This window comes from Tupaia chinensis, unplaced genomic scaffold (assembly GCF_000334495.1).
Source record: "Tupaia chinensis unplaced genomic scaffold, TupChi_1.0 Scaffold000097_1, whole genome shotgun sequence".
Lineage (NCBI taxonomy): Eukaryota > Metazoa > Chordata > Mammalia > Scandentia > Tupaiidae > Tupaia > Tupaia belangeri.
Window position 1 is genome coordinate 3,284,010 of NW_006159559.1, and position 14,663 is coordinate 3,298,672.

The following is a 14,663-nucleotide window of genomic DNA, read 5'->3' on the forward strand; positions in this document are numbered from 1 at the left end:
AGGAATGCCAGTGTACTATTGGTGGTCCTCCAGCACTGGTAGGAGTCAGTGGGAGTGCAGGTTTATTCTGAGTGTGTCTCCAGATCATTCCTTCTGCTGTGCTGGTCTTTCTGTATTCTGTAGGTGTACTTCTGCTTGGTCTTGATTGCCAGGGTCCTAGCCCTGCTGCTTAGTCACACAGGTCTGGTGGGATTTCTATGGGTTCTCAGACATGTGAAGATTTGCAGAACCCTCCATCCTTGGTGCAGGTTTCCCTTCAATAATTTCTTAGTTCTCAAAATGGCATCACTCTGCAGATACTTCTGCTCTGGGACTTGAGGTTGACATGAGTGAGATTCTTCCTTGAAGTTATGCAGCCTTGTGAATCTCTGGGACTTTCATTCAGTGGGTCTGGGGCCATGTGCGGTGTTGGACTCCTGGGCAACTAGGAATGTCATCCATGATGGTATTGAAGGCTGCTAGGGATCTCTTGCTCAACTTTTCCCAGCATGGTGGAATTTCTCCTTATTTCAATCTATCAGTCTCAGCCAGCTGGGCGCTTTGGTTTCCTTTTTTATGCTACTTCTCTTAAGTTTCCACATTTCAGAAAAAGTTCTGCTGTTTCCTTGTCAATTTCAATTGTTCTTAGAAATTTCAGTAGACAAGTTTCTATTTAATACTTTGGAAAGGACATGAGTGTGAGATGCTTCCCATCAACCATCTTGGACCTCTCCGCCACTACTCCAAGATTAATCTTTATCATTTTATTATACCCTTTGGTGGAAAATTTCCTTTAGCAAAAGATGTCAACCTTTCCTTGATGTCAACTTTTCCTTTAAGTACCATTATGAATGATACTTAAAGTGGGTTTTAAGAGATTCATACTCTTGGGACTATTGTAATATCTAGAATTTCTAATGTTGCTGATGTTGGCCTTTGCTGTCCCATTTTGGTAAGGACTTTGTTACTCTTTTATTGTGTCTGAAAATGGACAGTGATATTAAATTAATAGACAATTATGTTATTTACATATTGCATAAGAAAACTATTTTGACATGAGTTGCTATGAGAAGAGAGCTGATTATATGTATGAAAAGTGGGAGATTTGCTTATTTTCCTATGAAATCAAACATATGCACCTTAGAATAAATATTTTTGCTTAAGTCTTAAATTTCTTCATAGCATTTCAATAAATATCTAGGAGGTGATGATTACTGCATTACAATGACAATTATTTTTTACTTTACCAGGTAATTTCAAAAAAAGTAAACAACTTCTTCATAAAGCTGTAGAATATGGAGCAATGCCACTAGAAATGCTAAAAATTGCCTTACGGAATTTAAATCTCCAAAAAAAGGAGTTGCTCACAGAAGAAGAAAAGAAGAGTTTATCAGGTAACTTAATTATGTGCTGTACTTTCCTGTGGTAGACAGTAGTACAAATAAGGATTCAGGATAATACTTTATAGAAGAATTTCATTCACCTAGAACAGTTAAAATCTAAGATTAAGGGGCCAGCAGATTATATGATGGTTAGGGCAGTGGACTCCAATGTGGTCAAACATGGTTTGAGATCTGGACCTGGAGGCTTGAAAATCGTGCTGGGCACATGTACGTGTGTGCCCAACACACTATAAACAAGAGAATGACATTTCAATTTTATAATAGAGCATATGCTTTTACCCTGGGGAAGTAGTTACATAATTAAAGATCCTCTAGTAATTAAGAGGATCATGTTGATAACATCTTCATGTTTGCAAATCTTTTTTTTTTTTTTTAAGAATTTTTAAATTTAATTTTATTTATCATTATTACTGTTTTTTAATTTGACCAGGAGAGATAGAGAGTAAGGGAAAATGAGAAAGCAAGCCACCGGGTCTAGGACTTAAACCGTGGTTGGGCATGTGGGAGTTCAGTGCCCCACCCACCATGCTACTTGCCAGCCCCCATGTCTGTCTGTCTTACTGTGGACAAATACTGTGAATTAACTTTTTAAATTTTTACTTTTGTATATTCTTTAACTTCTTCCAAATTTAATCATAGTTTCAAAATTTTTACAGTACCTACATTATTAACTTCCCAAGAATCATTCTCCAGTTCACTTGGACATTTACAGAATAGGAACATCAGTTGTGATGCCAGAGGACAGGCTACAAAAGCCAGGTTTTTGTATGGGTAAGGAAACATAACTAGTTTTTAAAACACTCATCATTTATATAAATATATAAAAATAGACCTGCATATATTTTCATTTTACCTGTATCTATGTATATATTTTCATGTAAGTGTGGTAACAGTGTTTAGCAGTAGAGTGCAAATACAGACTAGTATTCTTTACAAAATTGAGGATTTTTTTTCTGTTTAGGGAAAATATGCCCCCACAAGATGTGGAAATAGGTCACCGAAATCCCTTGAAACAAAGTAATAAAAGTAAACGGGTAAGTCATTTTCAATCTGCTTTGATTATGGTGGTGTTCCTGAGGTTTTTGTTTATTTCCCAGTTGGTTATGTAATCTTTCAAAACATTTTTAGTCATGCCCATTTGGAAGAGTCCCGGTTAACCTTCTAAATAGCCCAGATTACCATGAGAAGACGGATGGTTCAGATGTACCAAGTTTTACAAAAAGGTATTTTTGAATTCTCATTTTTTAAATTTGTTGATATTTGAAGATGGATATAGATGGTCTTGAAGTTTTTACAGAGTAATAGTAAATATGATTTAGTTTTTTAGTATTAGAGGTTACTGAGTCTCTAAATGCTGTCAGGAACAAAGGAATGAGTAGATAAAATTACTTTTTTTTTTTTTTTTTTTTTTTTACTCATTAAAAATACTTACTGACTTAGCTTGGTGGTAGTTATTATCATACTGCCCTGCATCACTAGATGCCATAGACATTTTGGGGATTTGGATGCTTCGTCCAGTCAACCTTGTGTTGTATGGGTGTGCCCAATATCCTGACAAGCTGGAGGGCTGGGGAAGGGGGATTACAGAATCCACCAATGTTCTCTCTGTCTCTTTCTCCTTTGTGTGCACACATGCTCTCTTATGAATCAAAATTTTAAAATTTATTAATAAACTATTAAAAAGTTAGGAAATATGTTGGGAAAAATATTGTCAGCATGAAGCTTAAAAGACTGTCCAAAGATCCCTGTGGTTAAGAACTCCTGATGCTTGAGCATTTCTTGTTTATGGATAGTGTCTGGTAATTCGTAATGTATTTGAGAGTTTCCATAGTAAAGGTAGAAGGTCATCGGATAACAATCTTTTCCAGCTATCTCAAGGGGAAGAGTAACAATCAGTAAGAAAAATGATCTACTTCAGAATCCGGGACTTCAACAAATGGGACAAGTTAGGTAGAGATAAAATATTGTTCATCCCATCCAGTGTGTTCCCTTTTTATGTTTGAGTATTTATTCCCTTAAAAGAAATAGGAATGTAATATTCTAATTCAGGGAAGGGAGAGAGTTTTTCTGGAGTATTCTTAACTCTAATTATCCATTTATAATATTGGGGAAGGCTGCTTAGATTCTGGAGAATTATTTTGTAAGTACACTGTAGAAATGTAACTGATTGTTTTTATTTAGTTGGTGTCTTCTATATTTAAATTCCTAGTGCCTTTAGGTCATATTGCTGTTGAAAGAGCACTTTTGATTGTCAAGGTTGAGCTCCAAAGTCTTAGCACTACCATCTCATGTGCTCATCTCCATTTCAAATACCTCAGAAGAATAAAGGAGATTTTTGCCCACTCCAAGAAAATAAGAACAAAACAGACAACACATCTTCATGGTTCCTGTTATAATAGACTGTTTGTTACGTACTGTGGAAGCATTAAAACAGTTTATACTTGGATCTTATCCTTAAGCTATTGATACTTGCATTCTGAAATGTAGTTTTACCTGTGTACTTTTCTTTTCCCTCATGCTCACCTTAACTCCAGCTGTTACTTATTAGGTAGTGAGGTAGCAGGCAATCACTTGGTTGTTTTTTCCATTTGCACAGTACCTCATTTTTTGGCTTAGCTACCTTCATATTAGAATCATGTTGTTTCTTAAAAATTTTTATTGCCAGAGGGCATGTGCACTTACCAGAGAGAGTGAGACAGAGAGAGAGAGAGAACACTTCTCAGTGGGTTGAGAGAGAGAGAGAGAGAACACTTCTCAGTGGGTCATGGTCACAGTGCAATCCCTTTTACTCTGTTTCTCTATCCCATCAGGATTTTGGGTATGCATTCATACATACCCAGCATGTTTTTCAAGTTGTGGGGGCTGGGATTTGAACCACTGTTCAGCCATGTGGGATCTGACTACCAAGGCCCAGTGCTTAACCACTGTACTATGAGGCCAGCTCAAAATCATGTCACTTTAAAAAAGATGTCTTTTTAAGAGATTTTTTTCTAACTTTAAAATGGAAAAATAATGCATTGAAAAGATTAATTTCAAATTAAGTACTAAAATTATTTTTTGTTTCATGGGTAATAGACAGACGTCTGGATCTGAGTGCCGAGATTTGATTGTTCCCAGATCTAAGTCAAGTGGACGTGATTCCTGTGAATTGAGAAGTTTAAAGGTATTTCAAATTTTGAGTCTTTATGTGAAGTGAGGGCTCCTGATTTAGGGTTTATGGAGCTTTTTCTGGGGAAAGGGTCCAGTAATACATAGTTTATATTTCTAACGGTGTTCCTTTTATTTCAAGAGGTTTAGGACCACCAATGGGATATAGTCCAGAAGTCATAAACTGTGTGTGTTCCTTCAAGATTAAGGTGGTAGACTAGCAACTATCAGTGATATTGTAGGAGAACCATAAAGTAATATTCAAAGGCAAGTGTTTAAGCAGATTAGTTGGCCTAGATTTTGGACTAGCTTGGTAAGGTATTGCTCCATGTTTTGTTTCTTGGTGTATTTAGTCATATGACCCTGGTAAGACATCTTAGACAAAATTGACAGGAAGTTGAGTTAGGGCAGTAGTGAGGGCAAGAGTAATCAAAATCCTGACCTTCTGATAAGGCAGAGCAACTGAACTTCAATAGGAATAATTTTAATTCCTGGTGCACTGTGATTTTTAGGGTTATATTGTTTTTTTGTGCTTAAGTTAAACCCTGGGATTGTGATACAGGTCTTTTCAATTTTTTTATTCTTTATAATGCCTCTCTCTTTTTCATGATATATACTTAAAAAAAAAAAAAATTATCCCTTAGGGCATGTGTGCTTGCCAGAGAGAGAGAAACACACGCTGAGAAATCACCCCCTCGGAAGATGGCCACACCACAATCATTTCTTTTCCATTCTCCTCCCAGGATCTTGGGCTTGCATGATGCAAACCCAGCATGATTATCAAGCCACCAGGTCTGGGTTTCAAACTGCGGTCAGCCATGTGGGAGACCAGCAATGTAACTGCTATACCATCTGCTGGTCCCGTGATATATACTTTAAAATATTAATTTTTTCTAATCAGTGGCTATCTTGGAGAACAATGCATTATATGTCAGGAAGTTTACTCTGTAGATTTAAAACAACTACTGTTTTAGGGTCATCCCAATAATGATTTTTATTAATGCTGTTATTTTTGGTCATAAAATACAATCACAGGAATGATAATTAAATATTTTTCTCATCATGAGGCATAGTCTATGTTTAATTAAGACTTTCCAATGTTCTCTTTTTTTTAGAGATTTATCCTATAGGGTGCGTTCATTTGCTGGAGAGTCAGAGACAGAGAGACAGGGCAAGAAATCACTCCTTAGGAAGGATGGCGATGGTACAATCCTTTCTCCTTCATTCTCTTGGGATTTGGGGCCTGCATACACATGTGCCAGTAAGAGTTTCAAGCCCCTGGGACCGGAACTCGAACTGCTATCTACCATGTGGGAGTCCAACGTCTTAACCACTATGCCACCTGCTGGCCTCGCTATTTTCTCTTATGTTTATTGAAAACAAATTGATCACATTTTTCTTGTGAACCTTTTCATTACTGTATTCAGAAATTTAGTCAAGAAGTTAATGTTTGCTGAGAATGTACGAGTCTACATGCAGCTGTAATTGCTAATTTTATTAGTAGTCTTTTCAAACAACTAAGACTTTAATATATAGTGAGTACTGTTACTGTTGACAGGACTTTGATATTTTTTTCTTTTTTCTTCATTTTCAATATAGTCTATTCACAATGTCCATTCCAGGGATACTCCCATATCAGACGAGAAAAGCTCTGAACTTATTAGTGATTCAGTAACCCTGAAGAATAAAACTGAAATAAGTCTTCTAACTAAATTAGAAGGTAAGAGTGATAAAATTAATAGATTTATTTCATCAATTAAAATTTTTATTACTTGAGAAGTATATTATCTACCTAATAATTTTGATGTGAGATTGTTATGTTTCTTTAACTTATATTTCAGTTCAGTTAGATAGAATATATGAAAAGTATTGAATTCTATACTAAGGGAAGTGTTTGCCTATTCTATAAAAGGCCTTTTATCTTTTATCAGACATTTGGTTTTCTACTACATGAGCATTATGATAAATGGTGTAGGGCTATATAAATGAATGGGACAGTGACCTATATTCAGATATATATATATATATACACACACACACACACATTTATATCAATATAAATAAAATACTCGGTAGAATTTAAGGATCGTTATGAGAACCACTTAAATGAAATACTTTGAAAATCTGAATAGGAGGAAATTTGGGGAACTATTTGGGGGGATCAAACTTTTATTGAGGGGCTAAAAGGTGAGCGAGGAGGGTGGGCATCTATGACTTACTGAAGAGGGCAAAGAGGTCTGACATCCTCAGCTGGGCAGGATCTCTCAAGCCTCGCAGTCTCTGGTAACAGGTACTAATTTGGTTTAGATGAAATAAAATATTTTATGGAGGAAGAGAAGAAATGTGAAGAGCCATTGGGATTTAAGTGAGGGAATAGCAATAATAAAGTATTTCAGATGATGGAAATTGCATAGGCAAAAGAGTAAAACATGTTAAGAGCAAGAGATGTCTATGCTGAAAGTTGAAATCAAACCTAGATAGTCTTTGAATGTGTTTAAATTTCACATTTTTTAGATGGCAGAATGTCATTAAAAATTTTTAAATAGAATCATTAATGAGTATTGTATTGTTTAGGGAAAAGTTGCTAAATTGGATGTATTTTTGTTTTTAATGGGACTGAGGAAGAACTTTGGTACAAAGTGTAACTTGCTATATTTGCCTGGATCTTTCTTGGGCTTAGTCTTAAAAATCAAGTGTCCCAGGAAAGTCTCAGTCCCAGGAAAACAGGGACAGTTGATGACCTTAGAATAGTCTTTTTTTATAATTTTGGTTGAGAACAGATATTTGTATTTTCTTGTCATCTCTAAACTGGTATGTTTGGTTTTAATTTGCATTTCTCTAATGTTTTTTGCGAAATATCTTTTCATTTGTTTATTGACCATTTGGATATCCTCTTGTCAAATACTTGTTTCAGTGTTGTTGATTTTTCTATTGGGTTTTCTGAGAGATTTATATGATATATTAATAGATAAATCCATTGTGAAATATATGTATTAAAAGGGACATTCTCCAGGGCTAGTCCACTGCATGGTAGTTCAAGGTAGCTGTATCCCAAATGGCTGTCTACCTGGTTTGAGCCCTAAACCTGCAGCTTGAGAAACATGCTGGGTTCATGTATGTGCAGGCCCAAAATCCAAAAGGAAGGAGAAATAGAGAAGGGATTCCTTGTGACTGTGGGGTGCTTCCCCACTAGTGCCCAGGCTCTCTAGCAAAATTTTTTTTAAAAAGTAACTTCTCCCATTTTGTGGTGAAGACTTTGATGAAAAATAGTATTTTTTTTTTTTTTTTAAATTTTCATCATAAGGTGTGTGCGCTCACTGGACAGAGACAGAAAGTGAGAAATCACTCCCGAGGGGAGATGGCCACACTGCAATCCCTTCTCTTCTTGGGATTTTGGGCATGCATGCACAAGCATCTGGTGTGAGTTTCAAGCTGTCAGGTCTAGGACTTGAACTGTGGTTGACTATGTGGGAGTCCAGCGATGTAACCATTATGCCATCTACTGGTCCTGAAAAAAAATTCTTTATTTTAATGTATTTTAATTTATCGTTCTTTGCCTTTGTGGTGAATACTTTCTGTGCCTACTCCAAGGTCATATTTTCATAGTTTTTAGATTTATTATTTTATCTTTTGTATTTATAATTTTTTATGTATGTGTAAGACCTTGTGTTAAGATATATATTTTTTTTCTCATGTGGATATCTAGTTGATCCAGCAACATTTATTGCAAAGATCTTCTTTTTCTTCACTGAATTGTAAGTTAGATATGGTGACTGGTTTTGTATTCTCCTTTCAGTAGTTACTTTTGTCTGCCTTTGTGCTAATACCATCATAATTATTGCAGTAAGTCTTGGTATCTGTCAGTGTAACTCTTCTAACTGTTCTTCAAGAGTATTTTGACTATGGTAGGCCTTTTGAATTCCTATTGACCTATCTATATCAGTTTCCACTTTCTGAAAATAAGGCTTTGATTGAGACCTAACTGAACCTAAAAGAAGTTTGGAATAAATTGACATCTTTATAGATCCATTTTCCAGTCCACTATCCTGGCATATCCTTTCATTCATTTAGCTTGTTTTTAAAACATTAAGAGAATCATTTTCTGTATAGAGATGTTGCATGTATTTTGCTAGATTTATTCCTCGATGTCTCTTTTTTTCAATGCTATGATAGTGAATGATACAGTAATGTTTATCTTCTTCTTTGATGCTAATATATAAAAACATAATTTATTTTTACTTACTGTTCTTAGAAACAGGGACATTGCTAAATTCACTGAAAAATTCTAATAGTTTTCCTATGGATACTTTGGATTTTTGTTAAGAATACAAACTTGTCTGTCTTATTACAATTGCTGAGACTTCCATTGTACTGATGAATAGAAAAGATGATAGGTGGCATTTTTATCTCATTTCTTATATTAACAGAAAGCTTTTAGTATTTTACCCTTGTAATGATTGCTGTAGAATTTTGTAGCTAATTTTTATCAGATTGAATGAGTTACATTTTATACCTGGATTATTAATAGATGTCATGCGTGTGTGTGGGGGGGACTTAGTAACAGAAGTTTATCAAATGTGTTTTTTGTTTTTTGTTTTTTTGAGAGGTTTTTGCTATAGGGTGTGTGTACTCACCAAAAAGACAGAGACAGAAAGTGAGAAATCACCTCCCCAGAGAGGGTGGGCATGCTGCAATCCCTTCTCCTCCATTCTCCTCTCAGGATCTTGGGCATACATGCACATGCACCTGACGTGAGTTTAGGCCACCAGGTCCAGGACGTGAACTGCGGTCGACTACGTGGGAATCCAGTGACAGAGCCATTGTGCCAACTGCTGGTCCCTAGGCCTTTTTTAATTGATAGGTCCTCAAGAGAGTCATAGGCTAGTATGAGGTAACATTTTTATGTTAAGCTAGAGATCTGTGAGAAGTGGGAAAGGAGCTTAACTTTATTAGTATAATTTTAGGACATCTATGTGTTCTTTATTTTTCTCTCATGAAGACCAGCATCATTTAAATCCAGAGTGGCCTAGGGTAAAGCTCTTATAAACTTTAGAAAAGGAGCTGTGTTACAACTTTGTAAAACTGTCTTAATATAGGTAAATTGTCAATAGCTAACAAAGCTTTTAGTTTCTTTGTTCTTTGGTATAGAGTTGATATGGGGGGCGGTGAGGAAGTACCACACAACAAGGATGGTCATGCTGCAGTCCCTCTTCGGCATACTTATCTCAGAATTTTGGGCATGCACACACACACACCCTCCATGTTTTGAGCCTGCTGGGTCCAGGAATTGAACTGAGTTGTTGGCCTTGTGGGACCATATGCCACTCTCTTTCTTTAGAAGTAAAATGCTAGTGCAGTTTGTAACATGTTCTGTTGTTTAGGCTTAGTATTGTTATTATCAGATATTTGTACTTTTTAATGACAGCAGTAATAAATACAATTGCAGAAACTAAAGAGCATCAAGAAGTAAAAATTCCAGAAAAAAACCAGAAACAATGGCCATCTAAGAGAAAGTCAGAATGCGTAAACCAGAATCCTGCTGCATCGTTAAATCAGGGGCAGATTCCAGAGATACCTCAAAAGGTTGATACAGAGGTAACTTTCTTTTCCCCTGAAGTACAACATTGCTCCTGTTCATAAAGCTTTTTTGACAGTTGATGATCATATTAAATGTTTTTTTCTTTTATTAGATCTTTATGCACCATATTTAGCAGGCTAGTTTACTTAAGGGATACACTTTTATGAAAAAATAAGTATCTTTTGAAGCAAAATATAATGAGAAAAGTGGCATCATTTTACAATTTTTATAAAACTAAAAAAATTGACTTTAATGAGTTGATTCTTCTACCTGCTTTTGTATTCAATCTATTTTATTATCACACGTCATGTAGTCTATGGAAAACTGCAGTAAATACTCATGAGAAAATAAAAGCAAGAAAGACAAATAATGTCTTAATTTTACTATGAAAGTACTTTTAACTCTAAGATCCCCTGAAAAGGTCTTAGGAACCCACTTCTCTCCCAAATTTCTTAGACCACTGGTCTAAGTAATATATGTAGGTAACAAATATTAGATGATAAAGATCCTAGTAGATTAAATCAGGGATTATATTAAACAAGCATCTTCTCTCTCTCTCTTTTTAAACTTCTACATGTATAGTATGGTAAGGGGACTCAAAACCACTTATGTAATATTAGGGAAATGCAAATCAAAACTACAGTTAGATACTACTCTCTACCCACAGATACTACTTTCTACCCACTAGGATGACTATAATTAAAAGAAGAAAATAAGTAGTGCTAGTGAGGATGTGGAGAATTTTAGAACCCTTATACACTGGTTGTAGGAACATAAAATGGTGTAGTCACTTTGGAAAGTAGTCTGGCAATTCCTTAAAAGTTTAAACATAGTCATCACATAATCTAGCTATTCCTTTCATGTGAGTTTATAGTCAAGAGAATTGAAAGCATGTATCTGCACAGATATTTGTATATGAATGTTTATAGCAGCTCTCTCATAAATGCCAAAAAGTGGAAATAGTGAAATACCCATTTACTGATGAATGAACAGATTGTGGTCCATTCATACAAAGAAATATTATTCAACCATGGAAAGTAATGTGGTACTGGTACATTGCTATAATGTGGGTGAACCTTCAAAACTTGCTAAGTCAAAGAAGGCTGTCTCAAAAAGCCATATGTTCTATTATCTAATTATATAAAATGTTCAGAATAGGCAGATCTGTGGAGGTAAAAAGATTGTGGTAGTTGCCAGCCACTGAGAGCATTGGGAAATAGGTAGTTACTGCTAATGTATGTGGGGTTTCTTTTAAAAAGAGATCAAAGTATTCCAAAATTGGATAGTGCTGATGGTTACACAACTATAAGTATACTAAGAACTATTGAACAATACACTTACAAGGAAAACAAGAAAAAGAAACTAGGCAATTTCTTGGCCTTCTCAAGAGCTTATTTAGCAGCCCTCTCAAAGAGAAATATTTTTTGTCTCATGTCAACTCCCCTTACAGCTGTAAGCTTCCTATTTCCATGTCCAACCCATTTCTTCTTTTTCTTACAATAAGCCCACTCTCTTGAGACTTCTGCTTTCTGGATATTCCATCATATCACTTATTGCTGTCTTTTCTGAACATTCTAGTTGACTCCCCATTATTCCTTGAACATATTTGGGTCTGAATCACTTACATCTATTTCAACCCAATAATTGTCATCTTTTTTGTTGACTTCTACATCCCTCTGTATCACCACTTGCACAATAGTCCTTCAGATTCTTAAGTTTTTCTTCTCTTAGGACCATTTCTTTGAATTCACCTTAACCACCTACTCTTGTATCCTGAATTTTGACTTCTAAGACCTCAAATGTAAACATCCCATGCTATGACCAGAATTTGCAAACTCTGAAAAGGGCTGGTAGGCCTTGCAGGCCAGCAGTCTCTATTACAGTTTCCAACTCTACCATTATAGCATGAAGATAGCCATAGATAATGTGAACAAATGGGCATAGTTGTGCTTCAATAAAAGTGTGTTCACAAAAGTGGTGTTAGGCTAGATTCCGCCTGCATTCTACAATTTGCCAATCCCTATTGTATGGCATGTTCATTATTGTTTGGAGTTTGTACAAGATAAATTGTACATGTTCTATAGTGAGGAGTGAGAAAAATACTATGTATCCATTCACCATTTCAAATTTTGCTAAGTAATTGATATTGGACTATATTTGCAGTGTAGGAGATTGTTTTATGAATTAAAGAAACACCAGTCTTCAGAATCATGGAATACCTATTATATTAGATTGTTCACAAAATTTGAATTTAGGGACCAGAAGATGATTACATCACTGGATTCCCATGTAGTTGACCGTGGTTCAAGTCCCAGACCTGGTAGCTTAAAACTCAAGCCAGGCATGTGTGTATGAATGACCAAAATCCCGAGGAGAGACTAGAGGAGAAGGGATTGCAGCATGGCCATCCCCCTGGGGGACGATTTCTCACTTTCTGTCTCTCTGTCTTTCTGGTGAGTGCATGTGCCCTGTAGCAAAAATTTCTCTTAAAAAAGTTGAAAATGTTTTTGGTGCAAAAAAGTTGAAATCCATGCATAGTTTTTTCATAATACAATTTTCATGAGCTCTTTTGAAGACCCCTTATAAAAGTTTAGTATCTGTTACGAAAGCTCTGAAAGGGGAGAATGTTAGATGCTGTTTGGTAAAATAATGTTGTGTGTGCCTTCCCTCCACTTGTAATCAGTTTGAATAGGCTTGAGAGTTTAGAGTAAAGGAGCTGTCCTGAAAAGTTACTGAAATTCTGAAGGACATATGTCTACCTGTTTTAGATACTTTTGTGTTTTATGTTTTTTTAATTTTCTTTTGAAGGTTATTAATAAAATGTTTATTAAAGCTATTAAGCAGGTGACTAATTTAAAAATTATGTGGCTGATTTATAAACTAAATTATAGCATGTTTTAAAATTTTGTTTTAGCAGAAATATACCACTTTTGAGCAACCTGCCTTTCCACTTTCAAAGCAGTCACCACCAATGTCAGCACCTACATTGATTGATCCAAAATCTATTTGTAAGACTCCGAGCAACAGAATCTTGGATGATTATATGAGCTGGTAATTACTTTTGCACCTAGCTTTGGAGGCAGGATAGTACAGTAGATATAACATGGACTTTGGGAACCAAATAGACCTGGGATTGTATCCTGCTCTGACTTTAAAAACTACTGATTTATATTAGTTTTCTCAGCATCAACTTTTCCATCTGTAAAATGGGAAGGAGGAGGTGGCTACAATAACATATATTTTTAAGGATTGTTGTGAATGTAGACTTTGTCATATTGTAATATGTACCTAACATCTGAGTGCTCCAAGAACACAAAGGTGGTAATGATCCATTGATCCATGTATACTGCTCTGATTGACAGAGATAGTTTAAAGGTTAGCATTCTGGAGTGGATAAAGGGTTGATCAATTTTTTCACATAAGAGATATTAATTGGAATGTTATAGCTCTAGAAGAAATAGTTGCATAGTTCACATATTTTGGGGGGATAATCAAAGATGTAAGACTTAAGCGAATTGGAGTGTGGTATGAGTGAAGAACCTGGATGGTCAGTACTGTCTGTGAGGACATATGAGGGATATTTCTTACCAGCCATGAGCTGACCCTTGCCTTGGCTAAATTCTTATAATTCTCTAAGAAGTAATTTTTTTTGTAATTCTGTAAGAATTTAATTCTTATAATTCTTAAATTCTTACATTTTACTTATTTTATTAAGTAGGATTTCTTGCCTGAGGACAAACATTACTTACAGAAAGAATCCTCAAAATAAAATGTCTGGTGATGGTCTGTCTAGAGTAAATAACTATCGGCTATATTATGAAAGCTAACTTGGGTACTGTTTGATATAACACTTTTAAGTTTTTATCATCTTATTAAAACACAGAAAAACTGAATCAGAATCTTGTTTTTACAATTTTATCATTTTAAGTTAAAAATAATTTTTCTTAGTTTTAGAACTCCAGTTGTAAAGAATGACTTTCCACCTGCTTGTCAGTTGTCAACACCTTATAGCCAACTTGCCTATTTCCAACAGCAACAGCAGCAAATACCTGCTACTCCACTTCAAAACTTACAGGTTTGAGAAGCTTTATTTATGATGGTATATGCCAAAGTATAATCAGCTTTATTTTTATAGCATCTTGTTGTCCAGAAAAGTTTAAGGACTTGTCCACTTGTATTCCTATTAGGCAGAACTATTTTGTGATACCCTAAGGATGTGCATTGTGACTTTGAGAGGTTAGTTATTGAAAAAACCATTGAAGCTGTTCTCATTTCTAGGACAAAATATACAGTTTGAAAGACTGAGTAAAATTTCACTTAAAATTATTACTTTTATTTAACTGTTTATGTCAGCTGTCACCAAGCAGTTTCATATCATTTTGAAAAGTAAATTTTTATGAATCTCTTAGAACAATATTAGGTCCTTCTAGAATATATTTCATTATAAACTAAGAGGAAAATTTTTGCTGATGAGGTACTTGTATTGCAATCTGAAGAATAATTATGTATTCTATTTTTTGAGAGGTTTTTTTTTTTTTCTATAGAGCATTTTTTTT

The 14,663-nt window shown here is 35.1% G+C and overlaps 1 protein-coding gene across 3 annotated transcripts in view; it reads left to right on the forward strand.

The window, feature by feature from the left end:
* The window catches only part of TTK (TTK protein kinase), a 56,027-nt gene that overhangs the window by 12,907 nt on the left and 28,457 nt on the right, over positions 1-14,663 (forward strand). For 2 of the 3 annotated variants that reach the window (XM_027769899.1, XM_027769897.1), the window contains exons 4-12: positions 1,230-1,373; positions 2,039-2,153; positions 2,344-2,416; positions 2,511-2,605; positions 4,458-4,545; positions 6,129-6,249; positions 9,976-10,124; positions 13,025-13,158; positions 14,056-14,182. In XM_027769899.1, coding sequence (XP_027625700.1) covers positions 1,230-1,373; positions 2,039-2,153; positions 2,344-2,416; positions 2,511-2,605; positions 4,458-4,545; positions 6,129-6,249; positions 9,976-10,124; positions 13,025-13,158; positions 14,056-14,182 — 1,046 coding nt within the window. Of the gene's footprint in view, positions 1-1,229; positions 1,374-2,038; positions 2,154-2,343; positions 2,417-2,510; positions 2,606-4,457; positions 4,546-6,128; positions 6,250-9,975; positions 10,125-13,021; positions 13,159-14,055; positions 14,183-14,663 lie in introns of all 3 variants that reach the window. The other variant, XM_027769898.1, reaches the window with a different exon arrangement.